Genomic DNA, 22,412 nt, shown 5'->3' with positions numbered 1-22,412 from the left:
AATTTCATAAGCAAGATTGATTTGTAGCTTCTTTTGGTGTGTGTCCCATCTTTGCTGGGCTTTGGTTTCAGAGTTAACTTTTTAATATAAAATGGAACACTTTCCATCATTTTAAGCTTCTAGAAGAGTTTATATGGCACTGGAGTTATCTGTTTCAGGACATTTTCTAAATGGACACCTTTAAATATGTATGATATTAGTAACTTCTATTGTTTCACCATAGTAAATGACTTTTTCCATTCTTAAATTATTGTCTCCACTTTATAAGTGGGGTAAAAAATATGACAAAAAACTTTGTTTAATACTTTCTAGTTTTGCTGGTTAAAAAAAATTAAAACCTTAAATTATAATATCTATATAAATTATACTTTATGAGACTGATGTGCTGCCTACCGTGCTAAGGATGCAACTCAAATTATACTTTAAAAAGTGTTAATTCCTACACAAAGTAAGTTTGAATTTATATTGAGTGCCCAATTTTTTTTCCCAGAAATTTTACAGTTGTAACCATAACTAAATTAAGACAATGGATAATTCCTCACTTTAGAACATTTCTAGTACTATCCATGTCTCAAAAAACAATAGTGTCAATAGTATTTTATAACAAATATAGCTGTATTAAAAACATAACATGTTTTAACATTATCCATTTATAGTTATGTTTCTTTTCCCAACCAAATCTTAGTTCATCACAATTACAAACATGAAGCCTTTCTATTATTAAATTCAATTATTGCTTATTGATCAATAATTACCATTCATTTTATTTCTGGTATATATTACTCCCAGATCTGCTGGAATGGAGTCAAAGCCACTGCTTCCAACAATATAAACACCTTTTTCTGCAGCTTTCTCATGATACTTCCAATACATCAGCTCCAGAAACTAAAAAATTCAGGACAGAGGATTGAATCAGAGCTATACAGAAACATCTAGACCAATATTAAATGATTTACATTTAAAGATTTTATTTTTTTCCTTTTTCTCCCCAAAGCCCCCCAGAACATAGCTGTATATTCTTAGTTGTGGGTCCTTCTAGTTGTGGCACGTGGGACACCACCTCAGCGTGGCTTGATTAGCGGTGCCATGACCGCGCCCAGGATTTGAACTGACAAAACCCTGGGGAGCCGAAGTGGAGCACGAGAACTTAACCACTCGGCCACGGGGCTGGCAATGATTTACATTTAAAGACAAAGCAATTAAACTTTGAAAATGCTAACCAGTATGGTTCTGCAGTGAAATATTAACTGTCAAAATGTCTTCACCTATTCAGGAAACATTTACTGTATATCTACCACGAGCCAGGTGGTGTGGGCGATATGCTGATCTGACTTAATGACACTATTAATTTTTCAGAATGACTTTTAAACACAAAAGTAATACCTATTATGAAATATTAATATAGAAAAACACAAAGAAAGCAAAAAAAGTTCTCCCAAATCACATTACCCAGATGTACAGCATTACAGCAATCTATCTATGCACATATATAAATAGGAAGAAAGCGCTAGGAAAGGAGGGGATGTGAGAGGGGAATAATGTCTATTCAAATCCTTTGTTTTAGATTTACAGAAAAACAAGTAGTAGAGAGTTCTCAAATACTCCTCAGTAAGTTTCCCCTATTATTACATCTTTTGCATTAACATTTTTAAAATTAATGAACCAATATTGATACGTTATCATTAACTAAAGTCCATACTTTACTCAGATTTCCTTAGTTTTCACCTAATGTCCTTTTCCTGTTCCAGGATCTCATCCAGGATGCCACACTATTACACTTAGTTGTCATCTCCTTAGGATCCTCCAGGCTGTGACAATTTCTCAGACTTTCCTTGTTTTTGATGATGCTGACAGTTTTCAGGAGTACTCGTGAGGTATTTTGTAGAACGCCCCTCTAATGGAATTTCTCTCACGTTTTTCTCATGACTAGACTGGGATTATAGGTTTTGGGGAGGAAGACCACAGGGGTAAAGTGCCATTTCATGACAACATACCAAGAGCACCTACTATCAACGTGACCCATCACTGTTGCTATTGACCTTGAATACCTGGCTGAGGCAGTGTTCGCCAGGTTTCCCCACTGTAAGGTTCTTCTTTCCTTCCCCTCCCTTCCACACCGCACTCTTCGGAAGGAAGTGACTATGTGCAGCCCACACATAAGGAGCGGGGAGTTATGCTCCCCCTCCTTGAGGGCAGAGTAGCTACATGAATTATTTGGAATTCTTCTGCACAGATCTGTCTCTTCTCATCCCTCTGCCCATTTTTTAATTGGGTTATTTGAATTTGTATTACTGACTTACAGGAGCTCTGTATATTCTAGATCTTTACTAGGTTTTGATATCACTTTTATGGTAGTTTATAAGATAATTTAGAAGCTTTTCAACATCTCTTTGCTCCAGGATATTTGAAATAAGATAGAAATTGGCTTTTGTTTCATTCATGTTTCCCACCTTCTTGAATCAATCTTGGTAATTTACACTTTCCTAGTATTTTCCAGTGTACGTTATCAGTTGATAAACTCCAAGTACATACTATATTGGCACACTGATGATGGTAATCAGCAGAGACTAGAGGGACCGATGAGGTTCCAGGTTTAACAGAGGTAGTAGAGCTTAGTGCACACGAACACGCACCACTGCCTGCAGTCAGACAAACCTCAGCTCAAGTCCTCGTTTTTCCACTTAGGAGTTGCATGACTCTGAGCCAGTTATTTAACCTTCCTAAGCTTCAGTTTCCTTGTCTATGAGATAGGGAAGGTGATGATACCTACTTTATAGAGGAATGTTGGAAAAGTTACATTAAATCCTTATTTAGCACACTGTAAACATCCAATAAATGCAAACAGTTAAAATTTTTAGGATGACGGGTTTTGACAAGTATTTTTCAGTACTGTTGTGAAAGTGTCTGATTTTAAAAAGGGAATTCATAAGGAAAAAGTTACAAAAACAAGATCCTGAGAATTAGTCATAGCGCATTATTTTAAGTAATTCCATTTACAGCATGCAGTAGCTGTAAAAATCAGCACATCCTATACACAAAGGACTTGAAATACATGAGGTTACAGGGAAGAACAAAATTCAAGAAAACTGAAGCAGTACCTTACCATTCTGCTCTCCTTCAAGCCATCGATGGAATACCATCTCCAAACACTAGGAGGAGGGATCAGCTTCTAAAATAAGTCTGCGAAACTGCACTAAATATTTTCCACTTTAACACAAAGTTGTGTTGTCAATTCTGTTCTTTCTTTTTCATTTTACATACCTGAGGTTCTCCACAGATGTCAATACAGCTAGCTCCATTTTCAATACATGCTTTTACTACAGGTTCTCCATAAAATCGATACTGAGGGAATCAAGAAAACAACAGTTTACTCTTACTTAGCAAGCCTAAATGAATGAAATACCATCGGGTTTTGGAAGTACAGTCTTGGTTATTAAGAAATCAAATATTAATAAAGTTGCCTAAAGACAAATTGAGACAACAATGTAAGTACAATGTAACACCTCTCAAGTGTAAATAAAGGCATGATGGAATTAGAGTATGTACTTACCTCTAACTGAAGACAAAATGGGAAGTTTTATAGAAGTGACTCATTTGAGTTGAATTCTGAAGAGAAAGGACATTCCAGGAAAAAGAAATCCAGATAAAGGAAAAAGTATATATAAAGGTGTAAGAAAGGGGGCCGTTCAGGATACCTGAAGCACAGAGGAGTTGAGAGGGGAGTGGGCCGGCTCAGGTAGGACCACTAGCGACATGCTATCGAGACTGAACTCTATCTTTTCGGGATTACTAGGCTCTCCTGGAGGACTTTAAACAGGACAGTGGTGTAAGATTTAGAGCACAGATACATCACTCTGCCTGCGGTTCTGGAAAACAAAACTCGTGACAGCTAAGAAACAATGGAGGACAAAACTAAGGAAGGAGAAGGATATCCTAAGGATGAGATATGCTAAAAAGGCAGCAATGACTGGACTTCCTGATTAGCTGGACAAGGGCAACAACAGCTAGTGGCACTATTAGCCAAAATAAAAGAAAAACAGGAAGAAGGGAAGGTTTGGAGGGGAGAAGTTTAATATAGGACAGGGTAAATATTCTGAGCCTGCACGATTTTGGATATCCCAAATTAGTTGTTGCTCAAACTCAAGGAATTAAAATATAAAATTTAATGTGTAATAGCTAACACATCAGGATCAGTCCTAATTCAAAGGAAGCATGACAAATTTTTCCCTTTGTGAGGGTAGGGTAGCGAGAAGCACAAACTCCTCTGCTTTTCTCATTCCTGGCAGCATAAGATGGAGGAAGGAGATCATCTTTTCCTTGTAGCCTTCAGGAAACATGTAAAGGGACACTTAAAACAAAAGACAGGGAAATGCAAGGACCGACCTTTTCAAGTAGTCAGATAGGCTGTCTTCTTTATCTAACTCCACAGCCTCCCCTCCACAGCCCCCTCCCCTTCCTTTCTTTTCCTTTTTCTCCCCAAAGCCTCCCGGTACACAGTTGTGTATTTTTTTTTTTTTTTGGTTGTGGGTCCTTCTAGTTGTGGCATGTGGGATGGCGCCTCAGCATGGCTTGATGAGCGGCGTCATGTCCGCGCCCAGGATTCGAACTGGCGAAACTCAGGGCTGCTGAAGCTGAGCGTGCAAACTTAACCACTCAGCCAAGGGGCCAGAATGCCCCCCTTCTTAAGAAAAGCAAATGACATTGGAATTATAGGACTGAAAAAGCGTATTGAACTTCTAGTTTCTCCTCTGCCATCAATCAACCACAGAAATTTACTGAAGCACTTAACTTCTGAGGCAACATGGTATAAGGGAACAGATCAAGGCAGCAAGATCCACGTTCATGCCCTGAATCCATCATCTACTGGCTACATGAATTTATTTACAAATCACTCACATGGACTACTACACTAATATAATACACATTTTAAACATAAAATAGGAATAAAGTTGAAATTAAAATAAATATAAGTCAAAGCTCTTTTTCTTTCTGCACCCAATGGACCATCTTGGGTAATCCTTAAGGTTTATACACATCACCTGTGAAACTCAGAGATTTCTTTGGTCTTTCTCTTGGTTATCTTACCCCAAAGTTTCTCAAGTTGGCCAGCGGTCCACCTGCATTGGAATCACCTGGGTCAACTGTTAAACACGCTGGTTACTCAGTCCCACCGCAAATCCCTCCCAAATCAGGTTTTCTGGGGTGGACTCCAGGAATGTGCATGTTAAAGAAGCCTTACAGTGACTCTTCGGTACATCAGACGTGGAGAGTCTCCCTGGAAGATCTCATCTGCTCTCCTGACTTCACCTATGGCACGAATGCTCATGACTTCCAACCCCATCTGATGTTCCCTGATAAGGTTTCCTCACCTGTGGTTTCTGGTAGAAAGTTCAGGACCAGCAAAAGCACAGGACATGGGGCATGAGTCACACATAAAACTAATCTGACTTTGGCTTCATTTTCCCTCCTTTTATTTTCCCTTTACCCTTATTTCCTCACTTACTTAAAAAAAAAAATTCCACTATATTGTATGTGTTTCCTATCTTAATTGAAGAATGCCTAGCAGACATCCCAGTTTCAGCAGGTCCAAAATCAACTTCATCATGTTTCTCTCAAAACCAGTTTCTCCTCCTCCACAACCTAGCACAGGAGACAGTACAGCATGATGCTTAGAAGTGCAGGCTCTAGTTCAGACTGCCTGGTCCCCTCCTGACATCTGTTCTGATCTACTCAACTAGGGATGACGGGGACAAAACTGTGGGACCGGCGGAACTGCATGGGTGTCTACAGCATGCGCTTTTAAAGTCAGGCCCATTGAAATCCAGGCTCTGCACTCACCAGCTGTGTGACCCCGGGCAAGTCACTTTACCTCTCTAAGTTTCTATGTCTTCACCAAATAAATAGATAATAACAGCATCTACTTCACTGGGTTGTAGTGAGGATGAAGGAAGATAATACAAAAAGTTCAGCACAGTGCTGGGTACACAGTGCTCAGTAAATGTTAGTTTTATTCTTTTTTGTTATTAATGGAATCACTCTCCACACAATTCTCCAGTGAGAAATTCGGAATCTCTTTTTGATTCTGTCTGTCCTGGAAGTCACCAAAGTTTATCAAATTAGTTCCCTAAAAATACCGCAAATCAGTCCCCTCCCCTCTCCAAGTCCAAATCTTACTTCACACCCTTGTCACCTCTCATCTAATTTATTACAAATAGTAACTCGTTTCACTGCAGCCAATCTAGCCCCATCTCCAAAGAAATACCAAACTATTATTCTAAAAGAAAAATTTGTCACCTTTGCTTCCATCATATATATACATATATCTCTTAAGATCCTTCACTGGGTCTCCAGTGCCTCTATCATATAGTTCGTATAGTATAAAGTCCAAACCTCTTAGCATGTCACAAAAAGTCCTCAAGAATCATGTCACACTACAGCCCCTTAATCCCCACGTTCCAGCTGTTCTAATTGCTCCATAATCTCCTGAACATGCTGTTTCTTCACACTTGTGTGTTTTTGCTTCTACCACCTACAACATCCTCCGCTCATCCCATGACTCCCTGGCTAACTCCCAACTCCTCCAGGTCAGCCTTCTCCCGCAGGTGAACTTCCCATGCCTCAGCTAGTGAGCTACAGCCTTTCAGCTATTCGGCTTCTCTAGAAGTATTAGAAAGCTGCAGTAAAGCATTAAGGAGCTTTTAAAAATAGTAACAGCTCCTTTTGGAAAGACCATGCATTTTTTTATTCACCATAATCCCCCCATTCCTTATGCTGTGTTCTGTCACACCAGGCCCACTTCCCCCTTGGGTAATCTGAGGCTGAGACTTCTGCACTAACATCCTTATATTATGATGTTTTAATTTTTCTCTATTTAGTATCCTTGTGCTTTTACGAGATAAATGGACAGAGTCAGCGTAGCAATCTTTGATCTCGGAGGAGACATTTCTCCCCAGTGAAGCAAATTAGCTTATAGGTCAAAATTGCAATCCTGCTCTCAATGTTCCACGTTCTAACCCAGTGGTCTCCCAAGTAGGTGTTCTTACCTCCAGGGGTACATAAAACAACCCAGAGTGTGGAAGTAAACATTAACTTTTATTCCTCCTAATTTTTTATAGGAAACGCAAAGAAAAAAATGAAGTTTCATTAATAGTTAATATACGGATTGACTACAGCATGTTTCCTGGGCCACGTCAAGTGGTCATGTGTTGCAGGATACAAAGGGCATCCTGAGGGCAGGTGGGAGAGTTCCACAGCACAGAGCGGGCCACCCTCAGGCATTCAGTCACTTTTAGTAGATTTCGACTAATGCTCCTTCACACACAGCTGAATAATTTTACAGGTATCATTTGGTTTAACGAAATAAACCCTCACAAAATAGACAAGTAGGTCAAAGAAATACCTGCAAGGAAATAAGTTACGATCCCAAACTGGCAAAGCTGACACTTCCACGCCTGGGAGTATAATTCTGTTACCTATATTACAAAGTGAAAAGTGACAATCCAAGTAGAGCTCAGGGAGGAGCAGGTTTTGGTGGCAGAAACCTAGAGACTGAACTACCGAAGTGGAAACATCAGAAGAAGGTAGTTCGATCCACCAGCCTGGAGTTTAGGGGGAGGTCCTCACTGGAAGTGAATTAACGCAAAACTCCCCAGCATGTGGATGGTATTTAAAGCTATGGCTCTCCGACCTTTTTGACTACAGCCCATGCTAAGAAATTCACTTCACAGAGCAGCTCCACACACGAATATATCCAACTGAAACAAAATTTGATGAACAGTACTTACATGTATTATGTGTAATGCACCCTATTTTCTATTCTAATCTGTCTGATTTTTCCTTTTTAATGCTGAGTCTCAATCCATGAAATTGATTTCATACTGTTTAAAAAATACTGACCCACTTAGTTTCTGTCTGGGATGATGAAAGTTCTGGAAATGAGATGGTGATGGTTATACAACATTGTCAACGTACTTAATGCCATTAAAGTATACACTTAAAAATGGTGAAAATGGTAAATTTTATGTTATGCATACTTTACCACAATAATAATAATTAATAATAATAATAAACTAGCCCAGAGAACGTAAACAGAGAAGAGTTTCTAAGGCCTGAGCTCTGAGGCCTCTGGCATTTATAGGAGGATAAAAAGATCCAACAGAAGAGATTGAGACAAAGCCAGTGGAGAGGAACCCCAGGAGAGGGTAAGCACCCAGAAGCCAGATGAGGAATGGAAAAAGTGATCAACTGGAACAAATGCTGAGAGGTTTATTAAGATGAGGACTGAGGCCTGGATCTGACAGGAAGGGGAGCATGGCAGAGTAGCTTCATGGAAGCAGTGAGGATAAAAGACAACAGGAGTAGTTTAAGATAGAGTAGGAGGTGAGGAAGTGGAGATGGTAAGTAAAGAGAACTCTTGCAAGGAGTTCTGCTAAAAAAGGGCACAGAAGAATGGTGTAGTTGAAAGAGTATGTGGAATTAAGGGAAGTTATTTTTTTTTTTAAGATGGGAGATATAATCACATATTTGTATGTTGACAGAAATAAGCCAATAAAGAGAAAAATTTGATGATGATAGGAACACATAACTGTAAACATAAAGTCTTGGAACATTGCTCCCAACACGAGCTGGGGCAGTTTTCCTCATAGCAAGAGGTCAGAGTCAGGCTAATGCAGGTAGGTAGGCAGGCAGATCTCGGCGGTGTGGGAATGAAGAAATTTTTTTTTTTTTTTTTGCTTTTTTCCTCCCCAAATCCCCCTCAGTTGTATAGTTGTAGGTCCTTCTAGTTGTGGCTGAAATTCTCTTCTGAAAACTTTTGTTTTCATAGTAGAAAAAAATAAAAAAATAAAAGAAATAAAATCACCCGATAAGAGTGAAGAAAAAGATGAAATGCTAAAAGTATGAGGAAAAAGAAGTTGTAAAGCTGCTGCCTCAGCAGGAGAGACAATAGCGTAGGGAAATGGAGGAGAACTGCTGGAGGTGCTGAGGCCTCACACGATGTTTGTAACCACATATTTAAAATGGGACCAGTCAGCATGAGGATGCATTTTTCTCCAGACACACTGGATCACTCACGTTCAGGTGAAGAGTAGGCAGAAAGCTGGAATAACCAAGCTTGGGGTTTCTCCAAGTACTGGGGAGGGAAGGGCAAGGCAGTTGGCTGAGGATGCACATGAGAGCAATTCAAGCAAGGAACCACGGATTCTAAGCTAGTTCAGAACGAGATAATCTAAATAAGGAACAATTTAAAAATACTTTTACTTCGTAACAATCAAAAAACCTTTCTGCTTTCATTTAAAAAAAATTATCAACAATTTTCCAGATGCTTAGTTTTCAAATGTTTTGCCAACTGTGATGGCTTCCTCAGATCAGTAAATGTCACCAACACCCACCCTGTTATACAGGCCAAAAGCGTCCCTTTCATATCCAGTACGATAGGAGAAGCCAGTGGTTCTCCTCTCAAAATATGCTCTGAACCCAGCCACTTCTCACCTCCTCCACCACTCCCACCCTGTGCTCGCCCTGCTGGCATCATTCCACTATTGGTCCCCTCCCATCTATTTTTCCTCTCAGAAGACAAAGAATTTCAAAACTGTAAGTCAGATCATGCCCTTGCTTCCAACCATTCAATGACTCTCATATTTAGAAGAAAATCCAGACGCTGACCTTGACCTAGCTCCGAGGTACCCTGCCGGTCCAACTTCCCACTCTCTGCCCTGCTCACAGCCCAGCCCCACTGGCTCACTCACATGCCTCAGTCTTGCAAAACACATGCTCATCGCAGGACCTTTGTATCTGCTCTTCCCTGGAACACTCTTTTCCTCCAATATTCACAGAGTTTACAACTTCACTTCATTCAGTCTCTATGCAAATGTCAACTCATCACAGAGACCTTCCCTGACCATCTATCTAAGAGAGATTAATATGCCAATCTCATTATCTCCTTACCCTGCTCTATTTTTCTTCAAAGCACTGATCACTACCTACTATTCTAACCTTATTTTCCTCTCTCCCCAACTGGACTATAAGCTTCATGAGGGATTTTCTGTTTTGTTCACCATTATGTCCCAGGTACCTAGACTAGTACAGTTTACATATAATAAATATTAAATAAACCAATGAATTCTTTTTTAATCTCTATTTCTGTACATGTCTTTAACATATATATTTGTAAATAGGAATATGATTTATAAAAAAAACTATATATTTTTAAAAAGGTTGGCAATTATATCTGTAAGCAATAAACAAACCAGCGCACAGTCCCTGAGTGTGGAATCACAGACAGCCTGTCACCCTCTCTCTCAGGAGACTTTGGTATCCATTTGTTCCTTACAAGCAAAAACTCCCCATATGAGGTTAAGGGCCTGAACCAGCTCTTCTGTCCCCTGCGTCCCTCTGGAATATAAAATACCAGATTCTGCTGGAAATGAATAGATTGCTTGTTTTGATACAAAGAAGGGCTGATTACTTACTGGGCCTACGCAATTGAGGACAACGGCTGCCTGTTTAGCCATTTCATCAAGTGAGGCTGGATTAGTGATATCACAAATTATTGTTCCAACTTCAGATGGCAGCGTCGGTCTTCCTAAAATAAGAAATAAATGGTTTTAAGTAAATCCTGATACAGTATTAGATTTTTCAGATCTTTTTTTAATAGTAATCAGTGATGACATGCTTACTAAATATACTGAAAGCTAATTCTCCCTCTCAAATAAAAGATAAAACTATTTTTAACCAGGTAATAAAAAAAGGAAAAGGCTATGAGGAAAATGGGGTTCATATTATGGGTTACTAAAAAACATTACTAACCTTAAAAAAAAAAAACCTAACATAAGCAATGTGTAAATGACAACCCTGTGTAAAATGATAATTTCACAATCGTTTAAATACTGAGTAGATGATTATCCTGAGTTCCTCTGCGAAGTATTACAAAAATAATTTCTCAACTATTAACAATTACATATGAGAAAATTATGAGGGCAGAAGGAAGTTAACATCAACATAATAAGAACAAAAGAGGACTCCGAAGTGAAAAGCACAGTCTAGAAAAGAACACTGAAGCTCATAATAAGGAAATAATTGGGATTAACCGAATAACACCGGTTTCGATGGGTCAAGGTGTATTCCTCGCAGTAAGTTGATCTGGGCATTACAAGCGGTAGGGCATTACAAAAACTAGGCTACACCTGTACAGCCTTGCTGAGCAGGGGAAAGAAATGGAGGAATTATATTTTCATAGTGAAATTATTTCTTTTGGAAAAGTAAAGAAAGAGCAAAAAGCTCTCTGGTCAAGATTCTGTGTGTTGGTAGTGGCAGCAGGAAGAGCTGTAGGAGAGTCCAACCCACATGGTATCTTCTATACATAACCACAAACAAAACGGATTCTATACTCCCGCCATAGGCAGGGCTCTGAGTGGAATCATGAGGAAGAAAGAGATGAGGATTCAGCAGAGGACTGAACCAGAACGCTAGCAGGTGCTATTTGTCTGTACGAGAGGCGAGTAGGGTGGAAAACCTGTAGCCAAATTTAAAGGCTACTGAGTCCTAAATTAGATGCCTCCCTCGACCACGAGGGTAGGGTCCGTGTGTGTGTGTTTCTCTCTCCCATGTCCGTATCCCCAGCACTTAGAACAGGACCTGGCATAGAAAAGACCACTCAATAAAAATACGTTGAAGGAACGCTGAAAGAGTAAGCAAACGCTCAAACCAGAAATACAAATTTGGGATAAAGAGCAAGGCTGCTGGACGGTTCCCACAATCAAAAAAATGAAAGCCACAACCCCCTTATCAGTAAAACTCGGGCTTTCCCTCCCCACTCCAGAACACAAGGCGGAGGGAGAGGACGAACAATCTTGAAGCAACCATGCTCCACTGTTCTATCGATCTGTTTTATAAACCTGTTTTATCTAGTTTTCTATCAAATATCAAGAAACCTCCCGCCCCACCGGCTACCCCTGCTCTCGAGTGGGACAGGAGAGGGAAAAGCCGCATGAACGCCTTGATTGTCTCGCCAGTGGGACCCCCCCAAACCAAAGGAGAAATTCAAAAGAGCGGAAACCAATTTTAACAGTTTTCTTAAATTTAGGGGGTAGAAGAAAGCCTTGACTCTCTCCGAAGCACCCTCTCTCCGCCCGCCGTCAGCCGGGCTCGGGCGCCGCCGGGGGAGGACCGCGACCCGCGGAGAGGGCCCCGGCGCCGTGCCACCCCGCCCCTTTACCCAGCCTCAGGGCAGCCCGCTCCAGCACGCGCTGCAGCTTCTCCCGGCAACGGCCCGCCACGGCCCAGGGCAGGTGGGAGCTCCGCCCCGGGGACACCTGCTCCCGGGCCACCTCCTCGGTCACGAACTGGCCGGTGAAGCCAGACGCGCCCAACACCACCAGCTGGAAAGGCCGCGGCTGGGTCTCCATGACGAGCCCACAGCGAGCGGAGGCCCCGGGCAGGCGGAGCGCACTACGCCTGCGCCTCAGACAGCGACCCAAGTACCGGGCGCAGCAACCGCCCCTGACGTGACCGCCGGCGTCGCTGCCAGCTGCGCGCCGCGCTCCCGAGGCCCGCGCGCCGCCGCGCCAGGGCCCCGCCCCAGTCCCCGCCGCAACGCGCCCCCTCCCACCCCTCCCCTCACCGCGCCTCCCCTCGGAGGCTTCGGCCTGGCCGCGCGGGTGGCCGGTTCTAGCGGCTGGACCGCGGCGGGTGCTGACGGGAGCTCACGGGTGCGCAGCCTCGGCGCTGGCGTCGGTCCCGCACATCTCTGACCGCCTGAGACGCAGCATCCTCTTGCCCTCCCTGAGGCTGGAGGCGGTGGCTGCGGCTGATTATCCCTGTTCCACCCACAAATAAATTCCGGGAAAACCTGCTGATGACTGGAGGGGACTGCCTGATGTGGCTCAAGGCTGCTCTAGGGAGAGAAGCCCAAGGGGTCCTGGTCTACATGCTGATCTCTGTGACTCAATTCATATCTAAAGTTGTATGACGACACAATAACCACACCCCACCTGCACTGATACCATTTAATGACCGTTCACATCATCTTTCCTTTGTCTAGTAAAAATTTCAGGTACATATGCCTTATAAACTTAGCCCTAACCCTCAACACATGGCAGCTCTTCACTGCCCTTGGGTCCTGTCCCCATGCTATTCTCTGAAAAAAAGGAGCACTACTACCACACCTTGAGAGTCCAAGAGATCTTTCTTTGGACTCCTCAGCCTGCTTAGCCTGCATCATGCCGATGGCCAAGAACTCCTTTTGCTTTCGAAGCCCTTCTTGGCCAAGTGATGTCTGTGAAGCCGGGTGGATGTGGAGCGTGAACACAGGCTCTGGGGTCCCCACAAACCACCTTGTCGTCCTGTGCTGCCAGCCCCTGACTCCACCGCCTGGCGCCCGTCACCTCCAGGACCCCCTCCTGGTTGATGACATGGTTGTTCATGTTGAAGCTCCATGTGTTACTGAACCTAAAGTGAGTTCGCTCACCCGTTGTGCAGCAAGCCAATCTCCGACACTGGGTGTGGTGGAAGAAAGTAGGAATTTTATTTTTGTACAGCGCTGAGCAAGGAGAGAGGGCAGCTAATGCTCAAATCCCAAACTCCCCGAAAAGCTAAAAGGAAGGGTTTTTATTTGGGGCTTTAGGTAGGGGAGGGAGAGCATATGGCCTTGCTGGTCAGCAGCTTTCCCATCAGCCCGTATCTCTTTGTGGGAGGAGATAGTCCAGGTGCTTGTCCTTGATGGTGTCTGTCTCCATGGAGGATAGTGGATTCTGGAGCCAGGAAGCCAGAGAGTAAGCAGGGAATTGGTGTTTTGGTTTTAACCCCATATATGCTGGGTTTAATGTGGGGAAACTGATATCAGGGTCGATATCACATGGTAAATAACCCCTACGGCTGTGCTGCAGTTTGAGCAGCGAGGTAGTGAATGGTGATTCAGGAAATCCTTAAAATACAAAAGATATCGGAAGTTTCTTCAGCAGTGTTATTCATATAGTCAAAAACATTTTAATATAATTGAATAAGTAAATAGGAAAATGGGGAGAAGAGACAACTCTCCCAGCACAGAGGAATTCCAAATGATTGGTGTAGTTACTACCTCCTCTGGGAGAGGAGCTTACCTCCCTCCCCTTTGAATATAGATTTTGCTTAGTGACTTGCTTGCAAGGAGTAGAATATAGAAGGAGGGGGCAGGGGGATCGCTTCACAGCGGGGAAACCTGGTAAACACCACCTCCGCCAGCTGGTCAAGGTTATCATCATCAGTGGTAAGTCATGTTGATAGTATGTATCCTTGATAGATGTCTTTAAGAATGACACTTCATCTCTGGGCTCTTCCTCCCAAAAACCCATGACCTCAGTTTAACCATGGTGAATATTCCACAAAATACCTGACCAGTACTCCTCAGAATTGTCAAGGTCATTGAAAACAAGGACTGTCTAAGAAACTGTCACAGACCAGAGGAACCTAGGATGACTAAGTGTAATGCGGTATCCTTAAACAGAAAAAGGACATCAGAGAAAAGCTAGTGAAATCTGAATAACGTGTGGAGTTTAGTTAACGACGATGTACCAGTATTGGCTTCCTAGTTGTGGCAAATGTTCCGAAGTAGTGTAAGATGTTAACAAAGGGAAAACTGGGGAGGGGCATAAGGGAATGCTCTGTACTATCTTTTCAACTTTTCTATAAACCTAAAACTAGTCTAAAATAAATGATGTATTTTAATAACCATTTCCATGCATTTGTATCAGATGCATGTAAATATGTCGTCTGGTTTAACGCTGTTCAGGGAGCATTTCCAGGGAGCCTAACCCATGTCAAGCCCTAAAATAGGTCCTGGGAATACAGTGATTCCTTAATTGGAAGGTAGACAGTTTAATTGCAGTATATGGGGCAGAGGAGAAGAGGAGCCATCTCTGGGGCAGAAGAAACACTTGTCCTAGGTTACCTGTTGCCCAAAACTGTGCTAGGGACCCTTCGACGTGCAGTAATGGGTACAGTTCACTGAAAAGGGAGTCTTCAAGAGGAACTTGGCCTTGAGTTCAATTAGCAGGGCTTAGATATAGAACGACTGAGAGAGGGACAGGTATTCATTTATTCACCAAATAAGCATTTATTGGGTGTGTCATTTGTACCTGGTACATAAACCAGGGCCAGATTTTTTTTTTTTTTTTAAAGATTGGTGCCTGAGCTAACATCTGTTGCCAATCTTCTTTTTCTTCTTCTTCTTCTTCTTCTTCTCCTCCTCAAAGCCCCCAGTACATAGTTGTATATTCTAGTTTTAGGTCCTTCTAGTTGTGGCATGTGGGACGCTGCCTCAGCATGGCCTGATGAGTGGTGCTAGGTCCAGGCCCACGATCCAAACCTGTGAAGCCCTGGGCTGCTGAAGTGGAGCGCGTGAACTTGACCGCTCAGCCACGGGGCCGGCCCCCAGATTTTGAAGTAAAGTTGTATTCTACTAAACACCAAGAAATCACTTGATAAGATGCAACATCCACTCCTGATTTTGTTAACTCTTGTTAAAATAGGAATAGATGGGTGCTTTTTCAAATTATGAAATATATTAGTCATACAAAAAAGCCAAAAACAGATATATTCCCACTACACACACTTCTTAAGAAAAATATTCCAGAGAGTGAGGCTTCTGGGCACCCATTCCTGAACACATTCCCTATCCTATCCCCAAGGAGGCCACTTGCCTAAATTTGGTGTTTATCACTCCTGTTTCTCTCTATTTCTGCTATCTATGGATTTCTAAACATTATAGTATTGCCTGTTTTGACTTTTTTTATAAGTGCTAATCCTTGTGCATGACCTTCTTATTTGATCATGATGTCTTCAGCTTGTTCTCAAGTGGTTCAGAACAAAAAATAATGTGTGGTATACTTGTGCAGAGGGAGCTAGTAACACATGCAATGATATGATGCTTTTGGACAATTTTTGTACAATACAATACAAGGTCTGCTATAGTGAAATTCTTAGAGATGTCTCCTTGAGCACATGTGCAAGAGTATATCCTAATATACATCCATCAATGAAAATGGTTAGTCCTAGAATGTGTACATTTGGGAGGTTATCAAATTGTTCTCCAAAGCAAATGCAGTAATTTACACTCTCGGCAGGATATGAGAATTCTCTGCTGCTCCACATCCTTGCCCACACTTGGTTTTGTGAAACTTTTAATTTTTGTCCATCTGGTGGGTATACAATGGTAGCTGCTCACGTATTAATCAATACTTTAAGTATTTAAGTATTCAAGTAACAATTCTTGAGTACCTACTATATTCAAGGCAGTAGGAATAAAATATAGGAGATGTTGCAATAAACAAACCAAAGCCCTGCTCTCATGAAATTTACATTCTACTACAGTAGACAATCAACAAATAACCATCTGACAGATATGCACTAGTTTGCAAAAATATTTATGCAAGGATGCTCATTGCAGCATTGTTTGTAATTACAAAGACTAGAAACAAATGAAATGTCCTTCGTCAGAGGATGTGTTAAAGTGTAGCTTCATATCCACTCAATAGAAACTATGCTGTTAAAAAGAATGAGGTAATTCTATGAGTAGTGACACAGAAAATTGTCCAAGATATACTGTAAGTGAAAAGTACAAGCTTCCTAACAATATGAGAGCACAAATAGTTTATTGAAGATGAAAAAGATGTGTGTATATGCATACAGAATGGGACAAATCTTAATAAGATGATGAATCTTAATGAAACAATAGCTGTAAAATGCTTAGAAACAAGCCCTACACAGAGCTGGGAGTAGTAGTAATAATGATTATTAGTGGGAAGTGGGTTTGTATGAATTATGCAAGAGGAAAGGGACTTGTAGTTCTTACCTTTCTAAACTCTTTGAACTTTTGGTTTTTTAAAGTATGTGTTACTTTTATAATCATACTTTTTAAAAAGGAGCAGGTGCTGGCTTTGCGGAAGGGGCTGAGGAGCAGCTCTGGGAATCACCCTTCATCGTCCGCAGTCCTGCCACTGAGGCCAGGTTCCTGTTGCCACCAGGGCATGTTTTTTGGCCCATTGTAACACACAACAATATGAATGAATCTCACAAACACTAATTTGAGCAAAGAAAGGGTGTATCTGTATGATTCCATTTATTTAAATTTCATAAACAGGCAAAACCAAACTATGATGACAGGAGTCTTGAAAGGATTTGCTTTTGGGTCAAACAGTCCAAAGTCTCAGGCTCTTCTTGAAGTAATCCTCCATCTGAAGGATTTCCAAGGAATTCTTTCTCTCCAGGGGCCAGCATAGAGGTTCATCTCAGCTCTAAGGGTAGCACCAAGGAGAAGGAAAGACCCCTCTTCCTAGAGAGAAGACAAGGTTGACTCGTAGAAAAGTCTGCTGGCCACCATTTTCTGCTCACTACGAAGTTGGAGACCTGGCCCTCTGAGGCTCCGGGGTGAAGGGTATAACTGGAGGCTGGAGAGGAGAGAGGAATGCCTGGAACATCAGCTGTGAACGTTTGCCAGCCAACAAAGACTTTCTCCTTGATCAAACTCTAGCCAGGCTCCTCTGAGCCCTCTTCTCAACCTTGGCCTAAAAGACGTGAACAAACACCAATGTAGCTTGTAACAGCTCAAGGCCACATCCCTAGGATGACACTAGACTCCCTTAAACCGCCTCCCTAAGAAAACTCAAGCCTGCCAAAGTAATTTACTGTTTGTTCCAGCCAACGCCTGCAGATAGGGTCCCTGCATTCCAGCCTCCGTGGAAGGGTAGGAGCCTAACCACTTAGCAAATCCAGGTGGGTTTCACATGAACCAACCCCCTTTCCCACTTTTTGTAATTGTTCACTTCCCTGACTCTACTGAACCCCTGCTCACCCCACTCCCTGTTCCCTCAGTCTCCCTTTAAAATGTCCACCCCCCTCACCTCTGTTGCATTCAGTTCACACTGGACTCTTTTTCCCTACTGCTATAATATATTACTGATTAAAATCTGTCCTGACCACTTTAACTAGTAGACACTAGTTTATCTTTGACATAGTAAATCAGAAAGAGATAAAGGAACATCGAGGTAGTTCTCAGGGTTTCAAGCTAAAAGAAAGAAGAGAACTACACTTGCAATGTGTCATTTGGGCTGCAGCCCTCTGGGGTCCGGTAGGCAGAAAGCAGATGTGGGTATGACCCAGCCTTAGGAAATGATGCGGCCGCTATGGCTATATGTGAGGGGAAGAAGTAAGGGGGAGTCACTTAAAACTTTGGGGTTTTTGGTGAAGAAGATTAGCCCTGAACTAACATCTGTTGCTAATCCTCTTCTTTTTGCTTGAGGAAGATTGTTGCTGAGCTAAAATCTGTGCCAATCTTCCTCTATTTTATGAGGGATGCCACCACAGCTTCACGAGCGGTGCTGGCTCCGTGCCCGGGATCCGAACCTGCAAACCCTGGGCCCCTGAAGCTGAGCGCGGGAACTTAATCACTACACCACCGGGCTGGCCCCTTAAAAGTTTTTTTGATTGCCACAATTTGATCTTTAGTGGATAATGCCTCTAAATATAAACAGAAAGCAGAGGAAGCAGCTAATACAGGTCAGCAATTCCCTCACGTGCTACCACCTTGTAGAACACATCGTGGTCTTAGGATAGTGAAAGTTGCAGAATAGTGCAACACGGGCCCATCTCCCAATACCCAGAATTTCTACCATCCTCTGTCCTTCAGGCTGAAATGACTCCGTGAAAAGGAATTAGTCTGGGGTGATCTTTTAGGGAAGCAAGAGAAACTAAGTCTTTTTGGTCAATTAGGGTAGGTATTTCTATCTCTTTTTCCTTCTCTTCCCTTTTATGTGTCATTTTCTCCTTTTCTCTACTATTAAATTAAAAATCTGTTAATTAAAAGTTCTCTGTGCAAACCTCAGAAATCTATGATTTATTTATTTTTTTTTATTTTTTCCCTTTTTCTCCCCAAAGCCCCTCAGTACATGGTTGTATATTCTTCGTTGTGGGTCTCTCTAGTTGTGGCATGTGGGACGCTGCCTTAGCGTGGCTTGATGAGCGGTGCCATGTCCGCACCCAGGATTCGAACCAACGAAACACTGGGCCGCCTGCAGCGGAGCGCGCGAACCTAACCACTCGGCCACGGGGCCAGCCCCCTGAAATCTATGATTTATTATTTGTAACGTTTTTATTTTTAGTAAATGAGGTATCCAATGGCGCAAGAAGGCCATTCATACTGACTCATGAGAGCCGATTGTTAAATTTGCAGGCGTTTTGTGAGCCAGTTGAAGTCACACTGGAAACATGAAATCAGCTGTGGTTGGGAGTATTTACACCACAGAAACTGGCAAACGTTACAAATCAGGATCTTTGCCTCAGAGAGCCCATTGTTAAATATTCACCAGCACAGCACTAGAGGCATTGGAAAGAAAAAGGATCAAGAATTTTGTGGAAAGCAAGAGAAATTTGCAAAAAGCTCTTTTAAAAAATTTAAAATTAGTTTAATAGAGAAAGAAGTCTCTGTTTTCCTGACTCTGTCAATGATTCACTTTGGTATAGACAAATTATTTAACCTCTGGTTTCTTGGTTTCCTTTTGGGTAAAAAGATAATAGGGCCTGATGACAAGCCCCTGTTTTATAAGAATCTAACAAAGCATGCACATCTTTAAGCAGTAATAATTTTCACTTGTGAAATTAATGTCCATCATCATACCAGTGGTATGAACTGGTCAGGTAACACCATCCTCAAACAACGACCTGAGGGATTGGTGGTCTTTCCCAATCTACCTATTTCTAAATTTAAAAACAAAGGGTTACAACGACATGATCCTATGAACTGATGTATAATATCTTAATTTTCCAATATGCACAAAAACAATAATCCTTCGGAAAGGTTCTATTCATGCCTACCTGCCAAGTGACAAAAGTCAAACAGCGTTTTACTCTTCGACACTGAGAACACTGAGCCTTCAACTCTGAAGGTACCAGCAGAAACGTCTCACAGACTCTTCTCGCCTTCAGCAACCTCTGTGACATTCCAGCCGAGGCACACCTCCCGTAATGAGCGCTGTATTGATACTTTTGTACCGCTATCTGTAATTTTTAATGAGTATGATACGTTTAAAGCATACCCCCCCAAATTAACCTTGTGTTGAACTGAGTGCCTACTGTGTTAGGAACCGTGCAACTCATTTCAGACACTGCTATTTCTGGGAGGAGGTAGAGACTTAATCTAGTCAAGCTGTTGTGAAAGCAAACTCTCCGATCAAGCTTCGAGCCTTGTGTTGCAACGACCAAATTTTGAAACATTGATCTATTAGGAAACTCTAAGCCGCACCACACTACCAGTTTCCTGGGCAGTGAGACGTATTCATCCTGCATTTCCAATGGACTCATAGTATGGATAGCCGCCTATTATCCACCAGTTATATGCCAGAAACTTTACAAATACTTACAACTCCGTAAGTTACACATTCAAATCTCGTATTCGAAATGAAGACTAAAGAACTCCACCAAACCCAAACGCATCATTGACAGCAAGGATTTGAACCCAGGTCTCTCTCATTTCAAAGTCTTGTTATTTTCACAATAGCACAATGCCTCTTTTCTATATGAATTTCCCCCTTTTTTTCCAGTACTTGTTTTCCAGAAAAAAAGACATTTTCAAACTACAAATGTGTCAGGTTCAAAGTTATGAAATAATTAGCAAAAATTGCATTCTTGCATGGAATGAGATTAAGAAATAGAAAACATCTAACATTTCTATGGTGTTTCCAATCTGTTTTTACTTCTAGCACTTCTGACTTCAAATGTGTGGGTGTTTTTTCCCACACCAACCAATTCTCTAACACCAACTGTGTATCCTACAATTCAATTCTATTCCAACACTACCAACCTGGAGGAGACACAGACCCCACAGGTTAAGAGTTCAGTTGCACAAGACTGCCCCCCGCTTCACATGCAATCACCCATCCTGGGCCTCCATACTTCTGACTCACTGGCTGTAAATTGGGGGGTCACTGGGGAATGTCGACAAGGGATTTCTGTAGAATAGAGGGAATGAAAATCTTAAAGAGTGAAAATTCAAGCAGTTTTATTGTAAAGAGAAAAAGAGACAAAGGGCAATAGCTTAAGGAAGAAACAGAATCAAGAGAGATTTATTGGTTTGTCTGTTCAATTTGCTTTGTTTGCTTGTATGCTGATGCAAATGATCCAGTAGAGAGAGAGAAACCTATGCTGCAAGGAGAAAAGGGAAAAGTGCTGGAGGGATATCTGTAAATAAAAACCAGGATGGGGGCTGGCCCTGTGGCCTAGTGGTTAAGTTTGGCACACTCTGCTTTGGTGGCCTGGGTTTGCTTCCCAGGTGCAGACCTACACCACTCATTGGCAGCTGTGCTGTGGTGGTGACCCACAAACAAAATAGAGGAAGATCGGCACAGATGTTAGCTCAGGGTGAATCTTTCTCAAGCAAAAAGAGGAAGATTGACAATAGATGTTAGCTGAGGGCAAATCTTCCTCATCAAAAAAAAAAAAAAAAGAGAGAGGATAGAATCTAGTGCACACCTGGATCCCAGACAGGTGTGATGTCAGGGGAAAGGTTATATTATTCAGGCATAAATGAAGGTGGAGGAATAGATATAGTTGTAAGAGCTCGTGAAAGTTCTCTTCTGATTACTTGACTTTTTGCAGTGAAGTAGGAAGCCAAACCTCCATATGAGGGGGAGGCTTGAGGAAATAGAATCAAAATGAAGGGGTCATCTAGGAGGGCTCTATGTCTAGAGAAAGACAGTGTGACCACCATTCTGAGTTACCACTAGTAACTCTCCTGCCCTCCTAGATGACCTTAGCATTCTGAGATGAGTCATCATAGATTTAAGGCAAGACTGATCAGCTGTGGTTGTTTCCTCAGCCGTGTTCAGTTGCACAGGTTGGGTGTTGAGTAAGCAAAGAGTTGGGTTCAAACAGGATTCTGGCTTAAGCCAGGTGTTGTAATGAAGCAAGAGGTGATAGCTCACCATTAATTATGTATTTGGATAAAGAAACACACATGCAAGTAAAATAATTAATGAGGTTGGGGCTCCAGCTCTCTAGAAAGAAGACAGAGACGAAAATGGTATCATCCAGGGAAGTAAAGTTAGTTTGTTTATGGAGCTTCTATTATTCCCTCAAGTCTGTATCAGGGTTTCTCAGTCCAGGCACTATCGACATTTAGGGCCAGAAAATTCTGTGTGTGGGGCTGTCCTGTGCATTGCATTATGTTTAGCAGCATCCCTGGCCTCTACTCACGAGATGCAAGTAGAAGCCCCCTACTTATAGCAACCAAAATATCTCCAGAATGTCCTCAGGGGTGGGGCCGGGGACAAAAATCACCCCAGCCAAGAACCACTTTGGCCACCCAACACTTGCTAGTGCTTAGCAAGAAGAGGAGTGGTGGGAGATGGGTAAACCCACGTATTCATCTTCATTAGAAGTATCCGGAG

The 22,412-nt window shown here is 42.2% G+C and overlaps 1 protein-coding gene across 1 annotated transcript in view; it reads right to left on the bottom strand.

Annotated features, from left to right (window-relative positions):
• SCCPDH (saccharopine dehydrogenase (putative)) overlaps window positions 1-12,490 on the bottom strand; it is a 38,604-nt gene extending 26,114 nt beyond the window's left edge. Inside the window, exons 1-4 of the mRNA XM_046678731.1 lie at window positions 12,215-12,490; window positions 10,470-10,582; window positions 3,262-3,342; window positions 756-885 (exon numbers count right to left, since the gene is read on the bottom strand). Coding sequence (XP_046534687.1) covers window positions 756-885; window positions 3,262-3,342; window positions 10,470-10,582; window positions 12,215-12,404 — 514 coding nt within the window. The 5' untranslated portion in view covers window positions 12,405-12,490. The remainder of the gene's footprint in view (window positions 1-755; window positions 886-3,261; window positions 3,343-10,469; window positions 10,583-12,214) is intronic.
• Window positions 12,491-22,412: the final 9,922 nt, after the last annotated feature.

The sequence above is a fragment of the Equus quagga genome, chromosome 12 (assembly GCF_021613505.1).
Source record: "Equus quagga isolate Etosha38 chromosome 12, UCLA_HA_Equagga_1.0, whole genome shotgun sequence".
Taxonomy (NCBI): domain Eukaryota; kingdom Metazoa; phylum Chordata; class Mammalia; order Perissodactyla; family Equidae; genus Equus; species Equus quagga.
The sequence above is the reverse complement of the archived record's forward strand: the minus strand, read 5'-3'. Positions and strand labels throughout refer to the sequence as shown.